Source organism: Falco rusticolus, chromosome 15, assembly GCF_015220075.1.
Source record: "Falco rusticolus isolate bFalRus1 chromosome 15, bFalRus1.pri, whole genome shotgun sequence".
Classification (NCBI taxonomy): Eukaryota; Metazoa; Chordata; class Aves; order Falconiformes; family Falconidae; genus Falco; species Falco rusticolus.
Window position 1 is genome coordinate 17,804,552 of NC_051201.1, and position 19,070 is coordinate 17,823,621.

The window sequence follows — 19,070 nt, forward strand, 5'->3', positions numbered from 1 at the left end:
TTTCCTTTGTGAGCCTAAGTAAGGACTGTCTTATCAGATTACTCTGAAGCATGTCTGTTTGGAAATAGCTAAATGACATGTTAAGCTCTCGAAATAGTGAAGGGAATACATGTGGAATTTACATGTCTAGAGAAGGATCAGCGGTCATCCTGAAAAGCCCATCAGATGAATTCTTCAGTGTAACTTTGTGTTTGGGCTTCCTCTGAACATTGTTCTGTGTGTTTCGTTCACCTGAACCTCTTACATTGAGTGTTTTAACTTTTTGTTTGTGACATCAAATGATTTTGGTGGTTTTATTTAGCAGAAGGAACCCCACATATAAAAGCATATGATGAAGAGAGTGTAGCCTCTCTGAGTACAACACAAGATGAGACGCAGGACAGTTTCCAGATGAACAATGGGACTCCAAATTCCAGTTATCTCCTGCAAGGTGGATACATGTTGGCTGCATCCTACTGGCCAAAGGCAAGTTTATATCACTACTATGAAAACAAAAGTTGTAGGGGAAGGTGGGCTGTGACTTTAGTACTCGATTAAAAATGTTAAACCTATACCACTGAGTTGTGGGGAAATCTTGGGAAAAGAAGTTTCGTTTATGGTAAATTATAGTAGAATGACGACAGCATTTTATACATCAGTGGTATGTAAAAGGGAGGATGGTCACATAGGAGATGAAAGGAAGCGTATTTAAGATGAAGATGGGACAATTTATCAGGTATTTGGATGTTCTTAAGTCCATGAGAAGAATTGTTTACAGTACTACAAAAGAATGTAAAAAATTAAATAGAGCAAGAAATTAGTTAGCTAAATACTACAAAACTTTTTGCAGTAGTAGTAGGACTCCTTCAGGTACGTTGCAGAATCCTGAGTCATGTGAATGTGTAGGCTGGCCGAAGCACTGGTGTAATACAACTTTTACGTTAAAACTTAACTATATGGCTCCGTATGTGAACTAGTGAAATTCTAAAGCATACTTTGAAAAGATAGTAACACTGAGTGACTGGAAATTCATTTTGCTTGAAATACCATTTTGAAGATCTTTAGTCATATCTGAATGTCTGTGGCTGACATGGCATGGAAGACCGTGGAGCAGTCTCTCACACTTCCAGCTAACTAGCTTAACTAACAAGATGAAGCAAAAATTGTAAATTGCTGGGATGTCTGTTCACTACGTAAACTGTAACTGTGATATATTTTTGGATAGTTTTCTTTCCTGACATATAAGGAGAATGAGACTGACTGCAGCATTTTCTGGGTCTGACAAATGTACTTGCTTTTATAGTCAGTGTTACGCTTATTGTAGTGTATGACTTTTCTTTTTTTAAGAGCAGGAAAACCCACATGCTGTTAATTTTTGTGACAGATTTCTTAAATGCTTGGGTTTTTGCAATAGTTCTAAAGCAATTTTAGCATCTTTCTAGCGTATTTAGTGTGTTGCTAGGCATATGCTATATAAAGCAATGAACACTGGTATTTTAATAAAAGAATAATTTCATAATCTTCTGGGGAACAGGCATGAGTTGCAAGTCAGCTTGCAAATTTGAGTCACATCACAAGCTTGTAACGAAGAAAATTTTCAAGGTCAAGCAGTTGAGGAAAGTCTGAAAAAGAAGGCAGTGCAGGAGACAAAACAGGTGATGAAGCAGGGAAAACAGATGTAGGATCTGATCCTCAGGAGCTTTTGGTTATTTTTACCTTTGCTCCTGGAAGGTGCGTTTAAATCTAAATACCACTTTTCATAGTATTTGAATGTTCATTTTGAGAAGGGGAGCCTAACTTTGATGTCACAGGTGCTTGGCAGATTGTGACAGATTACATTCAGAGTGTGCAAAATTGGACTTTTTTAAATACAGGGAAGAGTCTTGAACTTGACCAAAAAAAAAAAAATTTGCTTAGAGAACAGGTAATTTTAGCACTCTGAAATTACCAGAAAATGTTTCTGGGGTCTGCTTGTACTTAGTTGAATTTATTGGGGCTTGAGATCTGTGTGTCATGCAGGTGTGTGAAGTCAAATCTGTGTTTGGTGTCTGAAGAATGCGAATGAGGAAAAATATGGCTTCGAAAGCTAAAACAAGATATGAGTAACAGTCTGTAGATTTAGTTTTCTCAATTACAATTTGTCAGATATGTTATGGTGCTTCTCACAGGTTCAGAACCTGCTACCAGTGAGTCAAAGCCAGACCCTCAGATACTACTTTGGTAGTTAACATATATCTTTCCTTTAAAAATCAGTGAGATAGTGTGTTTCAAGTGGTTGTGGGCCCCAGACCCTGTATAGATGAGAGAGATTGCATATTTGCTTACAGGTGGTGAAATTAGTTACAGAGGTGCCTTTCACAAGCTCTTACAAGGAATTGGTACAAATCTAGGAACTTAGAAATCTTTTCAGTCCAAGTCCAGTGATGAAAAATGCTGTTTTTTCTTTTTAGAATTAGAACATAATGTTTAAATGTAATGTGTACGGTGTTGGTAAGCATTATTCTTACAGAGATACTTTCTGTTTTTTAGGATCGAGTTATGATTAATCGGCTTGACAGTATTTGTCAAACAGTGTTGAAAGGTAAATGGCCTTCAGCAAGAAGGAGCTATGACAGCAATACGGTGGCATCTTTCTACACAACCAAACTTCTGGATAGCCCTGGTGCAGCTGCAGATTACAGCGAGCCCGCTGCACCGACACCCCCTCTTGCAGGTGTTAAAGAAGAATATGATCAGTCACCGCAGATGTCAAAGGTGAAGAAGCATGTACGAGAAAAGGAGTTTACAGTGAAAATCAATGACGTATGTTTATTTTTATTGCCCTAGGACCTGATTGCGATTGCGGTGTGCGGCATGCTTTACCTGCAAGTGGCTGCCTGCTCTCACTCTCACTTCCTTCACACACTTGTTTGTGGGTATTTGGGTCTGCTGCTTCTGGGCATTGAGTGTTTGGGGTTTGGGTTTGTTTTTGGGGGGGTGGTTTTTTGTTTGTTTTCCGATTTACATAAGCCACTGGAAGGAATCATTGTTATTTCTCTCTCTGAATTGAAATTTTGCCCTTGTGGAGCTTCCTCAGACAGCCTGTTTCATGCTGTTTCTAAGAAATCTGGTCAGTAAAAAAGGGTATTTCTGGTGGTTGGCACTTTTCTAAATGTTTCGGCCTGTTGTATCCAGCAAGCACTTTCTTATTTCTTGGCCTTTTAAAGAGTTACAGTAGTAAGTGCAGGCTGGAAGCTTCCAACATTTTTCTTATCTGTAGTTTGAAACCTGTAGCATGTAAAAATACATCAAAATTTCCACTTGTATTTGGGTTTGGCATTTCTTTAGGACTGGATTAGGGAGGTAAGCACCTGTTCAGTGTCTGGATTTTTCAGTTAGGATAGTAGATAATCAAAGTTTACATTCATAGAAGCAATTCTATGGAACTTCTGTTCAGATTTTGTTTTTTACAGGGAGGAGAAGCAAGACTTGTTTTTAAGGTCTAATACAAGGTTTTCATCCTTCCTCAACTCTTCTGGAGTAACTGTATGTGAGAATCCTGATGATGAAGTACATATTTCTGCTTCAGAAGAGACTCTTCTAACCCTGGCATTTATTTAACAGGAAGGTGGTTTGAAATTGACTTTTCAGAAGCAGGGACTGTCTCAGAAAAGGCCATTTGAAAGTGACGAAGGTGCACTCGGACAGCAGCAATACCTGGCTCGGCTACGTGAACTCCAGAATGCTTCAGAAACCAGCCTTGTCAACTTCCCAAAATCACTTCCCAAATCAGGTACGTAAAATATCTGGGGGCCTAAGGGTTGGTATGAAATCTTATCTTCTGGGTTCTTCTGTTGACCTCTGTAGATATGTGGATAGGCAGTGGAAAGAGATGTCTGCAGTGTTGTTTGCTCTAAACTGCAGTCTGGGGGAATTCTCTCCCAGTGTGTTAGCAAACTGGGCACCGGTTGAGGCATGAGCTTGGACCACATGAATACTCTCTGACAGTGTCAGTTATTGTAATGTTATTAGAATGATGCTGTTAGACATTATGAATATCGTTACAAGAAGGTGTTCCTAATTGTAAAGTGCATCACTGTACCCTGACAGTAATCAGTTTAACTCGGAACTTAGTGTGGCTAGTTAATAAGTAAAGATGAAGAGTTCTGGATGATGCCTGTGTCAATTCGCACTCTTCGTATTCTTTCCTGCATTTCACGCAAAGAAACAGTAGAGGATCTAGAACCAATTTTTGGCTGGCAGCCAAAAATGCGTAGCTTATTTTCACAAAAGGTAAGAGTAAGTGTACACTGTCAAATAAAAAGGAGCCTAAAGCAAATTATTTTTGTTAAAATTTCTATTAAACCTTTTGAAATAATTAGAATTGGGTGCTTGATTCAGGCCAGCTACTGATTAAATGGCTGCAGTTCACTGAGACTGCGTATGTAAGTGGAGGAGACAATCTCCTTTTAAAAAAAAAAAGTACTACCTGTCACTTGCATTTTGTACTTTCTTGTTGCAGCACAGCATTAAGGTCTTGTTATAAACATTTATTTAGGGATGTCTGCCTTCACGTGTGTGTGTGGTGTCAGTGGTTTTTAGCAGCTCTACCTCCCTGTACAGATTTCTTTGGAGTGGGTAGGGGGCAGCAATAGGAAACTTTCGTAGTAGAGTCGCTTTCAGAGTCTTGGTATTAATAGTGTTTAAACCAGTCATAAAACAATAGGCAATTTCTGTTAGTATTTACATGTAGAAATTAAATGCACTTGCAGTATTCTAGTTAATTTTATTTCCAGACGTGTTTCTTGTTATAAACAGCTCAAGCATCTGACGCTGATTTTATTACATCATTAATTAGGTACTTCCAGTCACTTAACAGCCAGTGCCAATGGAATCATAGTTGACAGTCAGCCTGCAGTCAAAAAGAGAAGAGGAAGGAGGAAGAATGTGGAGGGAGTTGATGTCCTCTTCATAAATAGAAATAAACAGCCTAATCATGTAAGTAAAGTTACATTTTTGTATGCAAAAATAAGGTCCAGATTACTATTAATCCCCTAACTGAGCATAACTAGCTGTCAACATACAACAAAAAATGCTGTTGGGTTTGGGTTTTTTCCGAGACTGTTAACTGAGAGTTTGACTACACAAATGAGAACTGGTGGAGTTCTACTAAACACCAGATAGATACAATACTGGTAACTGTTTTTAAAAAGTAAGTTTAATTGTGGCTTTGATTAACTGTAATTAACAATGTATTATTAAAACCTTGATATTTGACCTAGCAACACTTTGGACATCCTTCCCCATACGTTTCTTACGGGACCTGATTGTACAGTGCCTTGGAGAGCTGTCCAAGGCATGAGTAGTCTCACTGAGTCCCTGAGCGTGCGTAATGATCTGCAGGACTGTGTCCCTCGTTGTATGGTACACAAAATAATTTTTCTGTGGAGAACTTAGTCAAATGTTTTGAATTTCTCCAGGTTAACCCAGGTATTAACTCCTGTCAAGTTGCTGCAGGAATAAACCCAGCACTCACTTACACGCAGTCCCAAGGCATGCTTGATGCAGACAGTCCAGTTCCTGTTATTAACCTAAAAGATGGAACAAGGCTTGCAGGTGATGATGCCCCCAAAAGAAAAGATTTAGAAAGGTGGCTTAAAGAACATCCCGGCTATGTGGAAGATTCAGGAGCTTGTATTCCTGTGAGTATTCGTTTCAGCTCTGCTTTAGCTAAATAGCAAAACATTTCTCATAGAATGTATTTGGATTTGTATTCAAAAAGATATAAATAATAATACCTGGAAAAAGTATAGCGCTGTTGAAAACTGTAAAATTATTAAAACAAAGCAATGGCTAGAGGAATCGGAGGATTTCGTGCTTTTTGCTGGGCTGCTTCTGTGGTTGTGATTAGTATTGTTACTGAAATATTTCTGAAATCAAAGATTACTTCAGATGAATGCCTGACTCAAGAGATTGCACAGATATCTCGCCATTTTTAAAACAGTTATGTCAGAAGGATAATTGGCTTTTTAATTCCTTCATAACAGAGGATGCAGCTGCATGATGGGAGGCCCAAACAAAAAAGACACCGTTGTCGAAACCCTAACAAACTGGATGTCAATAGTTTGACTGGTGAAGAACGTGTTCAGCTCATAAACAGAAGAAACGCCCGAAAGGTATTCATAATGCTGTTGCCATTCTGATGTTCCCCAAAATGAAGAACTACCCTTGCTGTCTGTCTACTGCCCATGCTAAAACACTGCGCACAAATGAAACGTTTGTAAGGTTTTGGCACCCAGCAAGAAAGTAAACAATAATCTTCTAGTCAGTGTTTTGCAACTATGAAAATATGTAAGATACAGCTAGAAACTTACCCTGTGGTTTATGTTCAGATAAAATGGAACACTCAATATTTGGCAATATTTATGCCACTAATATGGAGGCATGGGCACTGAAATATATGTCATTGTGATCAAAGTAGCAACATTCTCAGAAGTTCTAAATAATGTGTACATCTTCCAACTACTACTTCTGACATGATGAAAATTATATTTTGCGTAGAACCTTGTCCATTGGAATTGCTTAAATCCTGTCTACTGCATTGTTTTGCTTTTTTCTTTTTTGAGTTCTCTGACATTTGACTGTCGTGGTTCAGCAGCATGTGTCTGTTGTAAATCACATTGCTAGGCGAAACAGTAGTGTAACAGGGGAATTCTTTTCTAATGTCCCGACAGTGGAAGATGGGAGATAAGGTGCCGAATTCAAATTGCCTAAAGTTTGGGAATGGAATAATGCGTTTGAATAGGCCTTGGGAAAAGCTAAAGGGCAGTGCTCAAGGAAAGCATGCAGAACGTTACTGTTGTTTATTGAATAAATTTGGACAGGTGTGTGGGATGGTCTCTTTGAATGTCAGTGTAGTACCAGAACAGCAGTCCGGTGGGAGTCTCTGAGGTATTGTGTCAACCTGTGGAGCATTTTGTCTTGTGATACTGCTAGCTTGTCCTTCTGTTACAGAGCAGTTGCAAGGAAAGCGGGATTATTTTTTTTGTGTGCTACTGTATTAAGGTCAGAAGCTTTGTGCATCCATAGAGGAGAGTGAGGCAGAATTTGAGAGTCTTTAATCTCTTCGGTGCATTGATACAGCAGCTCTGAAGAGCAACCTGTGTGGCTGCCAGTCTCTTGAAACACAGACCCTCGGCTGCTCTACAGTAATCCATGCCCTGAGGAATCTTTTCAAAGTTGATGATCAAGGAGTGAGAGATTTGATCTGTGCTTGCTGTTAAAGCCTATGTTTTCATGATGGCTTTTTTCCTCTTAACAGATTTCTACACCATAGTTGAGACTCTGTTACTTTATTAATCTCATTTTTCCCATTTATAACCAGTTTCCAGACAAAACTCATTTTGTCTCATTGTCTTTTTTAGTTCAGTTACACATTTAGTAGCAGGGGGTGAGGGGACCAAAAGTAGCCTGGAAAATGTGAGTTTAAGTTGCTGTTTATAGAGAAGGTTGAACAGAAACTGGAATTCTTTCTCCTTCCTTCTTTCTACCATTTCTTCTTTCCTTCTGGATCTGAGTAATACTTCTGACTAACCGGAGAGCTTACTCTCCTGCTTATATGATTTTATTAGGACATGCTGTTTAGCCATCTTAACTTGGCCTTTTTTGTGTGAAAGAAAATACAAGAAATAATTTCACAGAAGAAGCAGAGCCTTTTAATAGAAGTGTTTTTAGAAGTTGATTGAGATGATAGGACTGATGTAGTAGATAAAGGAAAAGTTTTAACAGGTTTGTGGTTACAACCTTCTCGGTAATACCTGGACCACCGTTAGCTATTCATGTGGTTGCTCTTCCATTCATTGCATGTCTTCATAAACTCTGATATTAAACATTAGTAGGAATGTCTAATACGAAAGTTGCAAAGCGTGAGTTTAATAGATGAGTGTGAGTTTAGTAGACTTAAAACAAACCAAAGAATATTTCACATAACTTCACCGGGAATCGGTCAAAACCCGTGTCATACTCATTGATAGTTTAAAGTGAGGCTTTTATTTGTATTGTTTTACATAAAAGGCAAAAGTGAAAGTGTGAGGTATGAATGTTGCCTTTTTTTCTTACTGAATGAGAAGTATTTCCTGACCTCTATCTTTTTCTTCTCAGGTGGGGGGTGCATTTGCTCCCCCTCTCAAGGATTTGTGCAGGTTCTTGAAAGAAAATCCAGAGTATGGAGTGGCTCCTGAATGGGGAGAAGTTGTAAAACAGTCTGTGAGTATTTGCAGAACGAGATAACCATGACATGAAATGTATTTGAAAAACAAAGAAGGCAAACAGGGGAAAAAAAAGGCGTGCCAACAGGCACACTTTTCATTTCGGGTACTGCATTAAGTGTGGAATGTGAGTCAATGTTAGCTTTTCTTTCTGCCAGCTCAGTTCCCTAAGCTGGTTTGCTGGCACAGCTGTGAGTTGGAGCAAGGGAGGAACAGTGGCTGGCAACCCCAAATTAGAGATTTGTTTGAAGGTGCTGTAATACTGTGACGTTTTCATCTCATAAATGTAGCCTTGAAGATTTTTAAGAAAGGTATTAGCCCCCAGAATACTTCCTTATTCTTAAAGTTAAGTTAGGAAGATAAGTACAATTTTAAATATTCATTTTACTTCTGAATTAATTCACTTTCAATGTGCGCCTTGAAGAAATAGGTATCCTCAATCAAAACATAAATAAAAAATTAATATAGCTATTTTCTACTACTTAAAACGTCTGTTTTCTATTTGTTAAAGATTCTCACTAAAAAGTAGTGTTGAGATTCCAGTGGAGGGAACAAGGATAATAGTCTCCACTACAACTTTAGCGTTGCCCATGTGCTCCTTCTGTATGGAATACCAACAGAGTATTACAGACCCTGGTAGTCCCGAGTCAGCTTCTTACTAGTTGCAAATGCACTCAGGGAGTTTGAGGGTTTGTTCTGTTTGAGCTTTGTACTTCATTAAATTTAAAAGAAGGAAGTTTTTTGATAGGCTTTGTCCACAGTTCCAACAAAACAGCAGGTATGCATTTTCATTATGGGAATAATTGTATAGCCGTTATCTCTTTCCTTTTAAGTGTGGCTGGTTCAAGCATGGTGTATGGTTCTGAGTTCTTTCCCTGTTTGCCTCGAAGATAAGGACAATATTTTGAACCTTAAAAAGTTGTGTTGTATAATGAAGAATGGTTTCTGGATAACCCAGTTACTCTTCCGTTCCCTGTGTCTAACAGAAATGAGGGTGGTTTTGTCAAGGTTCATGTGAAGTCTGTTTCCTCACCTGCTATTAACTTCTCAGAAGTATATTATATTTACGCTACACTTCAGCCTCTAGCAAAGAAATGACCAAGTTAATTTTTTTTTCCCTAGTTCACTGTCAGCAGAATTTGTAATCTTTCTGTGAAGTTCCAAATGCCAGGCTCTCCAATACCCTTGTGGGACACTCTGTTAGAAAAATAGGTGACTAGGAATAGGATTAGGCTGCAGTGATTAAAGGTGTAAATAATAGCAGAATTACTTTTAGAATTTAGTCGTTACCCGCAGGACAGAAGAACAGAGCAAGAGTTCTGAATTCCTCTAGTTGTGTTAGACTAGTTTAAATTAGAGAGAGCTGCTGGAGAAAAAAAGGCTGGTGTAGTATGGAGATAAGTAATAGTTGCAATCTTAAGATTGCCATTTTTAAGAGGAATTTTCAAGACAATGTGTTTCAAAGGGAATATTAGGTCCATTGTAACTCTTTCTTCATTGTTAGGTAGGAGGGCTTACAGAGGTGAAGTAATACTGTGCAAGCCCTAAAAAGAAGTGCTCTCAGTTTCGTTTTAATACAGCTTGAGTCTTTACTATTTATTGTCAAGTTTATGGGTGAGGTGAGGTACGAGGATGTTTAACAGACACTAGCAACAATAAAAAGGGCTTAGAGCTCGTTGGTCTAGGTGCAATCACACATTTCTATTTAAATTAAATAACTAATTTTTTTAATTAAGCTGTCCAATGATTGGAATGTGGTAGTATTGCAAAGCAATGCTGGTTTATGTTTTAAATTGAGATTGCTCCTATAATTAGCTGTGTTTGGCTTGATCTGCAAACAAACCTCTAAGGACAAGTTAGCAAAGGGTGCGAGAGAACACCTGAGTAGACCTCGCTGTGGAAATGGGTCTTTAGACATGTCAGATGTGATGGCATGGAGTCACCACAAATTGCAGTGAGCTGTCTGGAGATGAAGCTGCTGTGCTAACATACCAGAATAATCTTTGACACCATTACTGTACACTTGGGTGTTACGTTGGCTTTTACTTCTCCATCTTTGAGCTCTCAAAATACTAAAAATACCCGATGTGTCTCTTGCAGGGATTTCTTCCAGAAGGTATGTTTGACCGTATTCTCACTGGACCTGTTGTGCGGGAAGAAGTAAGCCGGAGAGGAAGGCGCCCCAAAAGCGAGATTGCTAAGGCAACAGCAGCTGCAGCAGCTGCCACCGCTGCAAGCGTGTCAGTTAACCCTCTGCTAGCTAACGGATTGCTTCCAGGAGTGGATCTGCCTGGTCTTCAGGCCTTACAACAAAACCTGCAAAACCTGCAGTCGCTGCAAGTAACAGCAGGGTTAATGGGAATGCCAGCTGGCTTAACTACTGGAGGAGAAGCTAAGAACATGGCTGCCATGTTCCCCATGCTGCTGTCAGGGATGGCTGGATTACCAAACTTGCTGGGCATGGGAGGACTTCTAACAAAGTCTGCAGAATCAATTTCAGAGGAGAAAAAGGGAAGCGATTCGAAAGAGGCAGATACAAAGAAAGAAAGGACAGAAGACCAAAATACGGATACTGGTGGTGAAAACTCTGTTTCAAGTTCTCCTTCAACATCCTCGGCTGCTGCAGCTGCCAATCCTCTCTCTCTTAATCCATTACTTTTGTCCAACATACTTTACCCAGGGATGCTTCTCACTCCAGGCCTTAATCTTCATATCCCAGCTTTGTCTCAGTCTAATATTTTTGATGTACAGAACAGTGAAAGCAATGACACGGGCTCAGCCAAGCCCACAGAAGAAAAGGAGGAAAATTCTCGGGTTAGAGATCAGGAAGACAAAGGGGGAACAGAGCCAAGCTCTCACAACGAAAACAGCACAGATGAGGGTTCAGAGAAAGCAGATGCTTCATCTGGATCTGATAGTACATCGTCTTCATCTGAGGATTCAGATTCTAGTGATGAAGACTGACCCCAGACTCTGCACTTAAATTATAAACTGATTTTGAATTTATTCTTTAATTATTTCATTGTAAATAACCCAGTGTTGAGTGCATCAATGATTTACTGACCGAACATTTCAGTATTTGTTTAGAAGTGCAAACTGCTTTCAGAGACGTTTTGCATGTAATATTTCTTGAAGTTCATAAGTTTCTGAACTTGTATGTACTATCAAATACACAATGGTGTAAAATTACAACAAAAGGCATTATAATTTTGTTGGGGGGTTAATTTTATGAAAATAATGCTCAAGTAAGAGCTGTATATTTAATATATTTGCAGTGAACACAGAATACTTTATGCATATTATTGATTTAATTTGAATATAGTTTTACAGCCTCCTTGACACTTATAATTTACAGATCAAAACTCAGCAATAATTTGGGCAGCTAATGAATGTCATGAAAGCTGTAGAATCTACATCACCATCCATTGCTTTAATTACATGAAAATGCTCTAGTGTTGTGATGCACTGCTGTTTCCAATTCAGGTACAAGTGTGTTTAAAAGAAGATAAATTTTTTCCCAATCAGCCAATTGAACTGGCTACCTGTTACCTCAGCTGAGTTAGTTTAGGACGTTTACATTGGTTTCTATTACTTGTTTTCAGGTTTTGTTTTGTTTTCTAAAGACATCCTGTATATCATGTTAAAATCTGAGTTATTTGAGATATGACTGTTGGGTTGTTTTTTTTCCCCCCCTTATTACAGCTGTTCTCTTTGACGGCAGTAAGGGGGAAATTAAAGCAAAAACTGTCTTATCTCATGCTACTTGGCACCATGTAGATCTATTTAGTTTACACCTTGCAAAGTTTTGGGCTCCCTCTGCAGAATTAAAAGTCCCAAAATGAGGAGTAGTTTCCCCAAGACTCAGAAGAGGCAAACTGTCATAAAGTGCCACTGAAAAGACCTTTCAACACTGCATACTTCATGTAAAAATTGTTTGTTTGCTTTGTTTGTGTAGATTTCTATTTGTGTTTTATGTCATAAAACCTCCTGGAGTTACCAGTTAATAATGGTAAATAAAGTACCGATAGTTTCGAACTCCTTTTGAGTTTAAACTTCTCCGCAGATTTAAATCTGACTAAATATTAAATATTACTCAAAATCATTATTGGGATGTCACTTCATATATTATGCTGAGTTACCCACTGAAGAAAAAGCACTTTGAATAGTAAGGAAGACAAATTATTCCTAGAAACCACAGTAACAGGGCATAAGGCATCTGTTCGAGTCCAAATCCTTAGAACCCTTTACTATATGAAATCTGTCGAAGATTTGATGTGCGATATGATTCCTCCTTCTTCTTAAGCTGCTATTACTCTGACACAGTCAAAGGCCCAGATCCACATTTACAGAAGTTCTGAACTGACTGACTTCAGTTGACCTCTGTTACATCGTTTGCGGTCCAAGAATAGGCAAGTGTTAAGAGAAAATAGACACAGGTACTAGTAGAAGTCATTGAAAAAGCTTTACAAAGGGATAAATTTAAAAATAAAAAACAAAAACTGTATATTTTGATATAGTTCTGTTGCTTGCTTGTACAGTAAAACAACTGTGTTGTTTTTTTTATCAAGAACTTTACCAATGAAATATAAGTTTCTATGTGCAAAATAACTAGCCCCATGATTAGAAGCAGTATTACATGTAATTACACAACTGTACAACTACCATTTGGATTGTGCTGGTTATGTATTTTCCCAAATAGTATTCTGATTTTTGGCCCTTCACGCAGTGTCTTAGCAATAGTAAAAATGAAAAACTGCCAAGAGAAGGGGGTAGCAATTCTTCACCATAAAAAAAAAAAAAGGTATTATTTAATATTTTGCCCTTTGTAATATAGCACTTTTATTTAACTAGGATGCATCTATGAAATAGCCAAAGTTTTACAAACAGTAATTAAATTAGTTTGCTGATGGAGTATGTCAACAATACCATCGTTCCCACCCTTACCCCACAAAACAAATCCTAAATCTTGTGGCTAAAACCTAATTTATATCAGATTTATGAAATAAAGTATTTTCCTAATTATGGTCAAGTGAGTTTGGTTACCATTCTAGTAATTCTTTCTATGTAATAAGGCAATTACAGTTTCAAGTAATGAAGGCTGGTGTAGACTTGAACATAATATATTGGGTTTATTTTTAATCGGTTTGAACCAGAAGGGGAGAAAATGTCCCACTGTCAGCTAAACTATATGCAAATACGGTTGTATAAAGTTAAGGGTTATAAGGAAACCTCAGTAGAATTACACTAATACTGAAGTTAAAATTAAAAGGATATCCAAGGTGATGATAAAAGTGTGTGTTGGTAGTTACTAAAAGAACTTTAGCTGTTATTGCCTTGTATTTCTATCCCTTGTTTCAGGCTTCATGATCCAAGTCTTAGTCCAGGTTTTTTTTGGACATTTGCAATATTTGCCAGTTGTGTTCTGTGTAGTCTGAATTTGCTTTCTGTAGTTGAACAAGCGTCTTAAAAAGTCATTTGTAATTTATTGAATTACTTTCTATGATGTTCTATAGAGCAAATGGAAGTTTAATTATTTTTTATTAAACATATTCTTTGACTACCCATGATGTTGGCCTCAGTATGTGAAAATAATGCTGTCTGTGTTAGGATTAAACATGTATCTTTCAGCAGCAAAAGTTAATTTCCAGTGTTAAGCTTTAATGCTGAAATTATTCTTCAGGCCTTAAAAAGAGTAAGAAAAAAAAAACAAACTCAAGCCAAGCATGTAAACACCACCACCACGCCCCTCCTCCCCCAAGACCATGCCTTACTGATGTATAATTTTTCTGGGAATGAATTTCCTGTTACTCTGTTGTCTTACAAACAAGCTGTTGTTCCAGCCATTCAGTAGTTACGGTTAGAAAGGAATATACAGTCTAGGTTCTGGTCTGAAAGTTTGAAATAATGACGCATCTCATGTTCCAGGGTAAGCAGCAAAGTACCTTTGGAATCTTTCTTTTTAAAACGCTGCATTACTTTCTATGCATTTGCTAAATCTTTTAATTACGTACAATGCACTTACTATTGCTATTTTTTGTGTATTTATGCAGGTCACGGACATGTCTGCTGAACGTCAGTAGCCTGCTGCTTGTCAGCTGCCCACTTGTTTTAACTTGTCATTGCAGCTGAGTGTTTGAGTGGTATCCGTAGTTATTCCAGTCTGGATTTTGTCTTCAGATCACGATCGTCCTTTCTGAGCTGCTTTCTCAAGTCTGTACACAGGTGATAAAAATGCACGTATGCATAGGAGCTCTGTTCTCATGTTCTCCCCTGCGTCTTTTTTCCTTCGAAGTCTTGCAGAATCCCTACGAGTATTTTTAACGTATATTTCTAGCAGGTCTATTAGAAACATCACAGAATTAAAAAAGGAGGAAAAAAAAAAGGAGAGGGGAGAGGAGGAATCATGTCTTGTAATTTTACAATCCAGTCCTGTTAGTCTGTAAATGGAAATATAACTAGATCTATTTTTCGATGTAACTGTTTCCAAGGAACAGAGAATCTAGGCGCAGTATTGGTGTTTAATTTCTTGCACTCCTTTGAACTGTTTTGGAACAGTATCTGGTGTTTTGCAACAGGCTGTGATTAGGTGAGACTATTAACAAGATGTCCCACGCAAATTGCTGTCCTGTGTTACCTCTCGTCTCTGAAAAAATTCCTTCTGCCATGTTATTTAGTAATATATTTTTTATTTGTTGCTCTTTACGACAGTACTCGCACCTTCAGAATGAATGTTTACTTGTTAAAGCCTGCATTTAAGCTGCAGCGAGAGGAAGTGTGCCTGGTGTATGTGGCTAGTATAAAGGGATCTGCAGTGCAGCATTGCATGAAATCACTCGCAATGGGAAGGTTACTAACACTCAGTTGTATGAACAGTTTCTGATCGAGTTCTGTTACACCCCATAATTATCTTCAATATGAGGGAGCTGTGCCAGCATAATGTGGGGTCTACGCTGCTGTAGTTGACCAACACTTCAAATTTTGTAGTTGACCAACACTTCCAGCTGTGCATTGCTGGAACATCACGGTTATGCTGGTATCTGCAGAGCAGGCTAATTACACTAGTGTAGCTACGGGAGTTTACAAAATAACTCTCCTGGCTTATCTGAATGTCCCTAATGTTATGCAAACATTCTGCATATATCTTTGTCACATTTAGAGGAAAAGGAAATACAGATAATAGTTTTCCATAACTAAACAGTAAGAAAATCTTGGTCACTTCATTTTTTAACTAATGATTTGTAAAATGAAATTTTTCTGTTAAAAGATAACAGCAAGGACTTCTCATGGTTAAGTGTCTCTGATGACAAGGACAAGTTTCAGTTAAAATTTTCCCAAGGAAAACTGTTCTTTTTGGAGAAAAGCTTTTCTATCTTTTAGTAATGAAGTACACGTGAGATAAGTTTTTGAAAATAACGACAATAGACGCAGAGTAAGGATGTTGAAATGCATTATAACTCTAGTGGTGTCACTAATTACATCATACATTACTGTCAAAAGTTCCAGCTGGCCAGAAATTATAAAAATTCGAATACAGCATTGTTCAACCCAGCATTTAGGAACACAGTTCACTGAGAATAAACACAAAGAATTAAGGAAAACTTTCCACAAAATAGGGTGGGCTGAAGAGAGGTAAATACAGGTAAGTGTCTCCATTCAGAATAGTTACAATGCCAAAACATGTTTCATTACATAATTTAAATTCTAGTTTCAGTTTAGAATTTTGTACTATTTTGTACTCTAGCTAGCTGATGTTCAGATTTCTTTCTAAAAAAACGCTAAACTGCTTGGCATTAATCAGACTCTTAGCATTTCTCTACTTGAAAGTAGCCAGGGATGTTTTCAGAATAAACAGATTAAGGCTATGATTTTATTTTTATTTTTACGCTGCCTCTTTTCAGGCTCTCGTGGAAGGAAGGAAGGAAGGAAGATGCCACTCATAAGATCCTGCCATAGAGTTATTCTGCAAAATGAGGACTTTTTTTTTTTCCCCAGCTTTTTGTCTGTTCCAGCCATGAACGAAACCTAAGAGTGCGAAATTCTCCTTAGTGTTCCAGGTAAGGTTTCTTGTGCATACGAGGGAAACTGGTTTGGAAAATTCTTGGGATCCTAATGTCAGAGATGGCATCATCGTCTCTCTTTTTCACCAGTGCTCACCAAAGCATGTCCTTAAGCTCTTAATCTTATCTGAGAACAGCTTTTGATTTGGGAACTACTATGTCAGCTTCTCTGTTTCATGTTGTTTGATGTCTGCTCAACTTCTCAATGCCGGTGGTAGCTCAGCTTTTCGCTCCTGTAAGGCAGAGTTTCTAACTCCCAATCCCAAAATAAGCGTATACTGCTTCATTCTTTTTAATGCAGCAGCAATTCTAGCCTAAATAAACTGGTATTTTGCTTTCTAGTGGTGTACACACTTCCAAGAGTTGGTCATCTTGGACTCGCCTTGTTAGGAGAACAGACTTTGCCTGGTGTGTATCTGGCCTTACCTGGGAGGCCCCTTTATTTCCCTGCAGGTAAACAACTTTAACCACCATTTCAAAAATTTCTTGTCACAGTCAGTCTTCACTACTTGATGCCAGTACAGTCTGTGCTATGACACTGCAGCATTTGTTTGGCCTCAAGATTTGCTACCTGTTTCTTACATTTTGTGAGGAGACTATATTTTATTGTGAAAGCCACCAGCATAGAAAAAATTTCAGGTAATTCAGAGCCCTGTTTCTCTGCAACCCTATATTGAAAGGGTTCACCAGTTCTCTGAGCCGCACACAGTAGCTGTGTCTCTGGAGTGCCACCTGACGAGCTCAGGTTGCCATGGCTGCGTTCCCCAGTGTGACATTGCCAGGGGGGCAATACAAAGAAATATTTATGCTTGCAGCCCTTTGATGCTCCAAGTGCCATTTGTAGTTCACAGAGAAGTCCATCTCATAGCATGTCCACAAGCTAAATTTCTGAAACTGCAAAACAGTAGGAGATGTATTTTACTGTAGGACAGCCGAGCAGCTGCCAAGGACCCAGGCTGAGAGGGTGCATGTGCTGTCTCCATTGGAGTTTTGCATTGGTGGCAGTGACTTAGAATATTGGTAGATATAATATGGAATCCAGTAGTGGAAATAATTCAAATTAACATGCCAAATGAGGATATCTCTTCATTTCAGTGTTCATGTTGAACATTGCTATTGTCTTGAATAAAATTCTTGCTTCTTTGTAAGGGGGGAAAAAAGGGGGGGAGAGGTTAAGTGGACGAACAAGTGAAGTTAAGTCCTCAGGGATGAAAAAGATTTAAGCGTCTATTATGTCTAAAGTGTTTCTTAACTTTTCAGTAGACCATTAAATGAAAAAAATACCTTTTTTAAAGTCTTCTACACAGAAGCAGTCAAGTGGAACTATTTATTTATAAAGTCTGGATGCCTAAACCCACAGGAAAGTATGTAGGTACAACCACAGCATAACCACTTCACCTTTAACCTTAGGCTTTATCTTTTATACAGTGGGGGGTTGTTACATTTATTTCTTTTTTTAGGTGTCCAAATGATTTCAAAAGAGTAGATCCGTGTTTTCTCCGTAGAAGGTAAAATACTGTAGTAAGTTATTGCTGCTTTCTGCTTTAACAAATACTGTAAATGTGGCTTAACAGAAAAGCCCTATGGTATTATATACAGACTTGGGGGTAGCAGACAGCATCCTATAAATGTCCTGGGTACCTCAGAGGAGCTGCTACCTTACCGCAAAGTTCACAGCTCCTCCATGTTAAAATAAAAATCCAAGACATCAGATAACAGCCTAACCCTTAGTTTTTAATGGTACACTGAAATGGGCAAGGTGCCCAAGTTGTCCCTGGCAGGCCGGGGGGCTGCAGGCAGCGGGAGACCCCGCTGCCATTCTCATCTTGGGCTTTCTGCCGCAGTCTGGTGCCATCGCTGTGGGGTGAAAGTGCGTGCTTGTGTCCTGCAAAATATTTCAGGTTCGCCAGATCACCTTTTCTTGACATTTTTTTTTTCCCACAAAGGTGTCACTGTTGTTAGCTTTGAAATGCTAGCAGTACAAAAGCAAAGAGGCATAGACAATAAATCTCTATTAAAAAAGTGCTGTTCTGCTGCTCCCTTCCTTCACTGTAGCTCCTGTAAGCCCGACCTCTCCTTAAAGCTGTTCTGGGGCCCCTCCTCGCTGCCCCGTGGGGCCTTCCAGCAGCCGCCCTTGCTGTCTCTTTCTGATGAGATGCTGTTTGTCCTTTGGAAACGGAAATCGCCTGATTCCCACCCCGTTATTGGGACAGCCTTGTAAAAGTTTTGGCTCAACAAAGCATCGTTTTGACCCAAGTTACTTTTGTGTATTTTTTTGTCTTGTGCAGCAGTTTATTTTTTTCTCTTAGTAACAGTCTAAAACTCCTCAAGTTTATTTGAAGAACTGACTGCCCTTGTTTCTACGCCGTTGCGCTCTGCACAGCTGCCTCCACCAGAACTCAATCCCCCTCCTCTTTCCGCCGCATTTGCTCTCTGAGGACAACCACGCACCCGCGCTTTTCTTAGGCTCACGAAGGTCTCCGGGCCGTGCTGGGTGTAACCGCCCGCTCCGTGTCAGGCCCCGGCCGAGCCGCGCCGCGGGGCCGCGCCCGCCTCCCCTCAGGGCGGTGGGTCACCGGGGCGGGGCGCGGGCCGCCGTGACGCGCGCGCTGAGGGGCGGCCGCGCTGCATGCCGGGAGCAGGGCGCAGTGCGTGCCCGGCGGGGCGGGCCGTGGCGTCGGTGGGGGGCGCGCTGGGCCTGCGCGCAGCGAGGGCGCGGGCGGGGCGGGCGTTCTCCCGCCGCCCAATGAGAGGGCGCGGCGGGGGGCGGGGGCGGGGCCCGGCGCCG

General features: G+C 39.5%; 1 protein-coding gene across 7 annotated transcripts in view; it reads left to right on the forward strand.

The window, feature by feature from the left end:
* CHD9 (chromodomain helicase DNA binding protein 9) overlaps positions 1–13,790 on the forward strand; it is a 91,511-nt gene extending 77,721 nt beyond the window's left edge. For 6 of the 7 annotated variants that reach the window (XM_037408675.1, XM_037408674.1, XM_037408679.1 and 3 more), the window contains 8 exons: positions 302–465; positions 2,509–2,781; positions 3,583–3,751; positions 4,817–4,956; positions 5,439–5,660; positions 6,006–6,134; positions 8,119–8,223; positions 10,326–13,790. In XM_037408675.1, coding sequence (XP_037264572.1) covers positions 302–465; positions 2,509–2,781; positions 3,583–3,751; positions 4,817–4,956; positions 5,439–5,660; positions 6,006–6,134; positions 8,119–8,223; positions 10,326–11,189 — 2,066 coding nt within the window. In that variant the 3' untranslated portion in view covers positions 11,190–13,790. The remainder of the gene's footprint in view (positions 1–301; positions 466–2,508; positions 2,782–3,582; positions 3,752–4,816; positions 4,957–5,438; positions 5,661–6,005; positions 6,135–8,118; positions 8,224–10,325) is intronic. The other variant, XM_037408676.1, reaches the window with a different exon arrangement.
* The last annotated feature ends 5,280 nt before the right edge of the window (positions 13,791–19,070 follow it).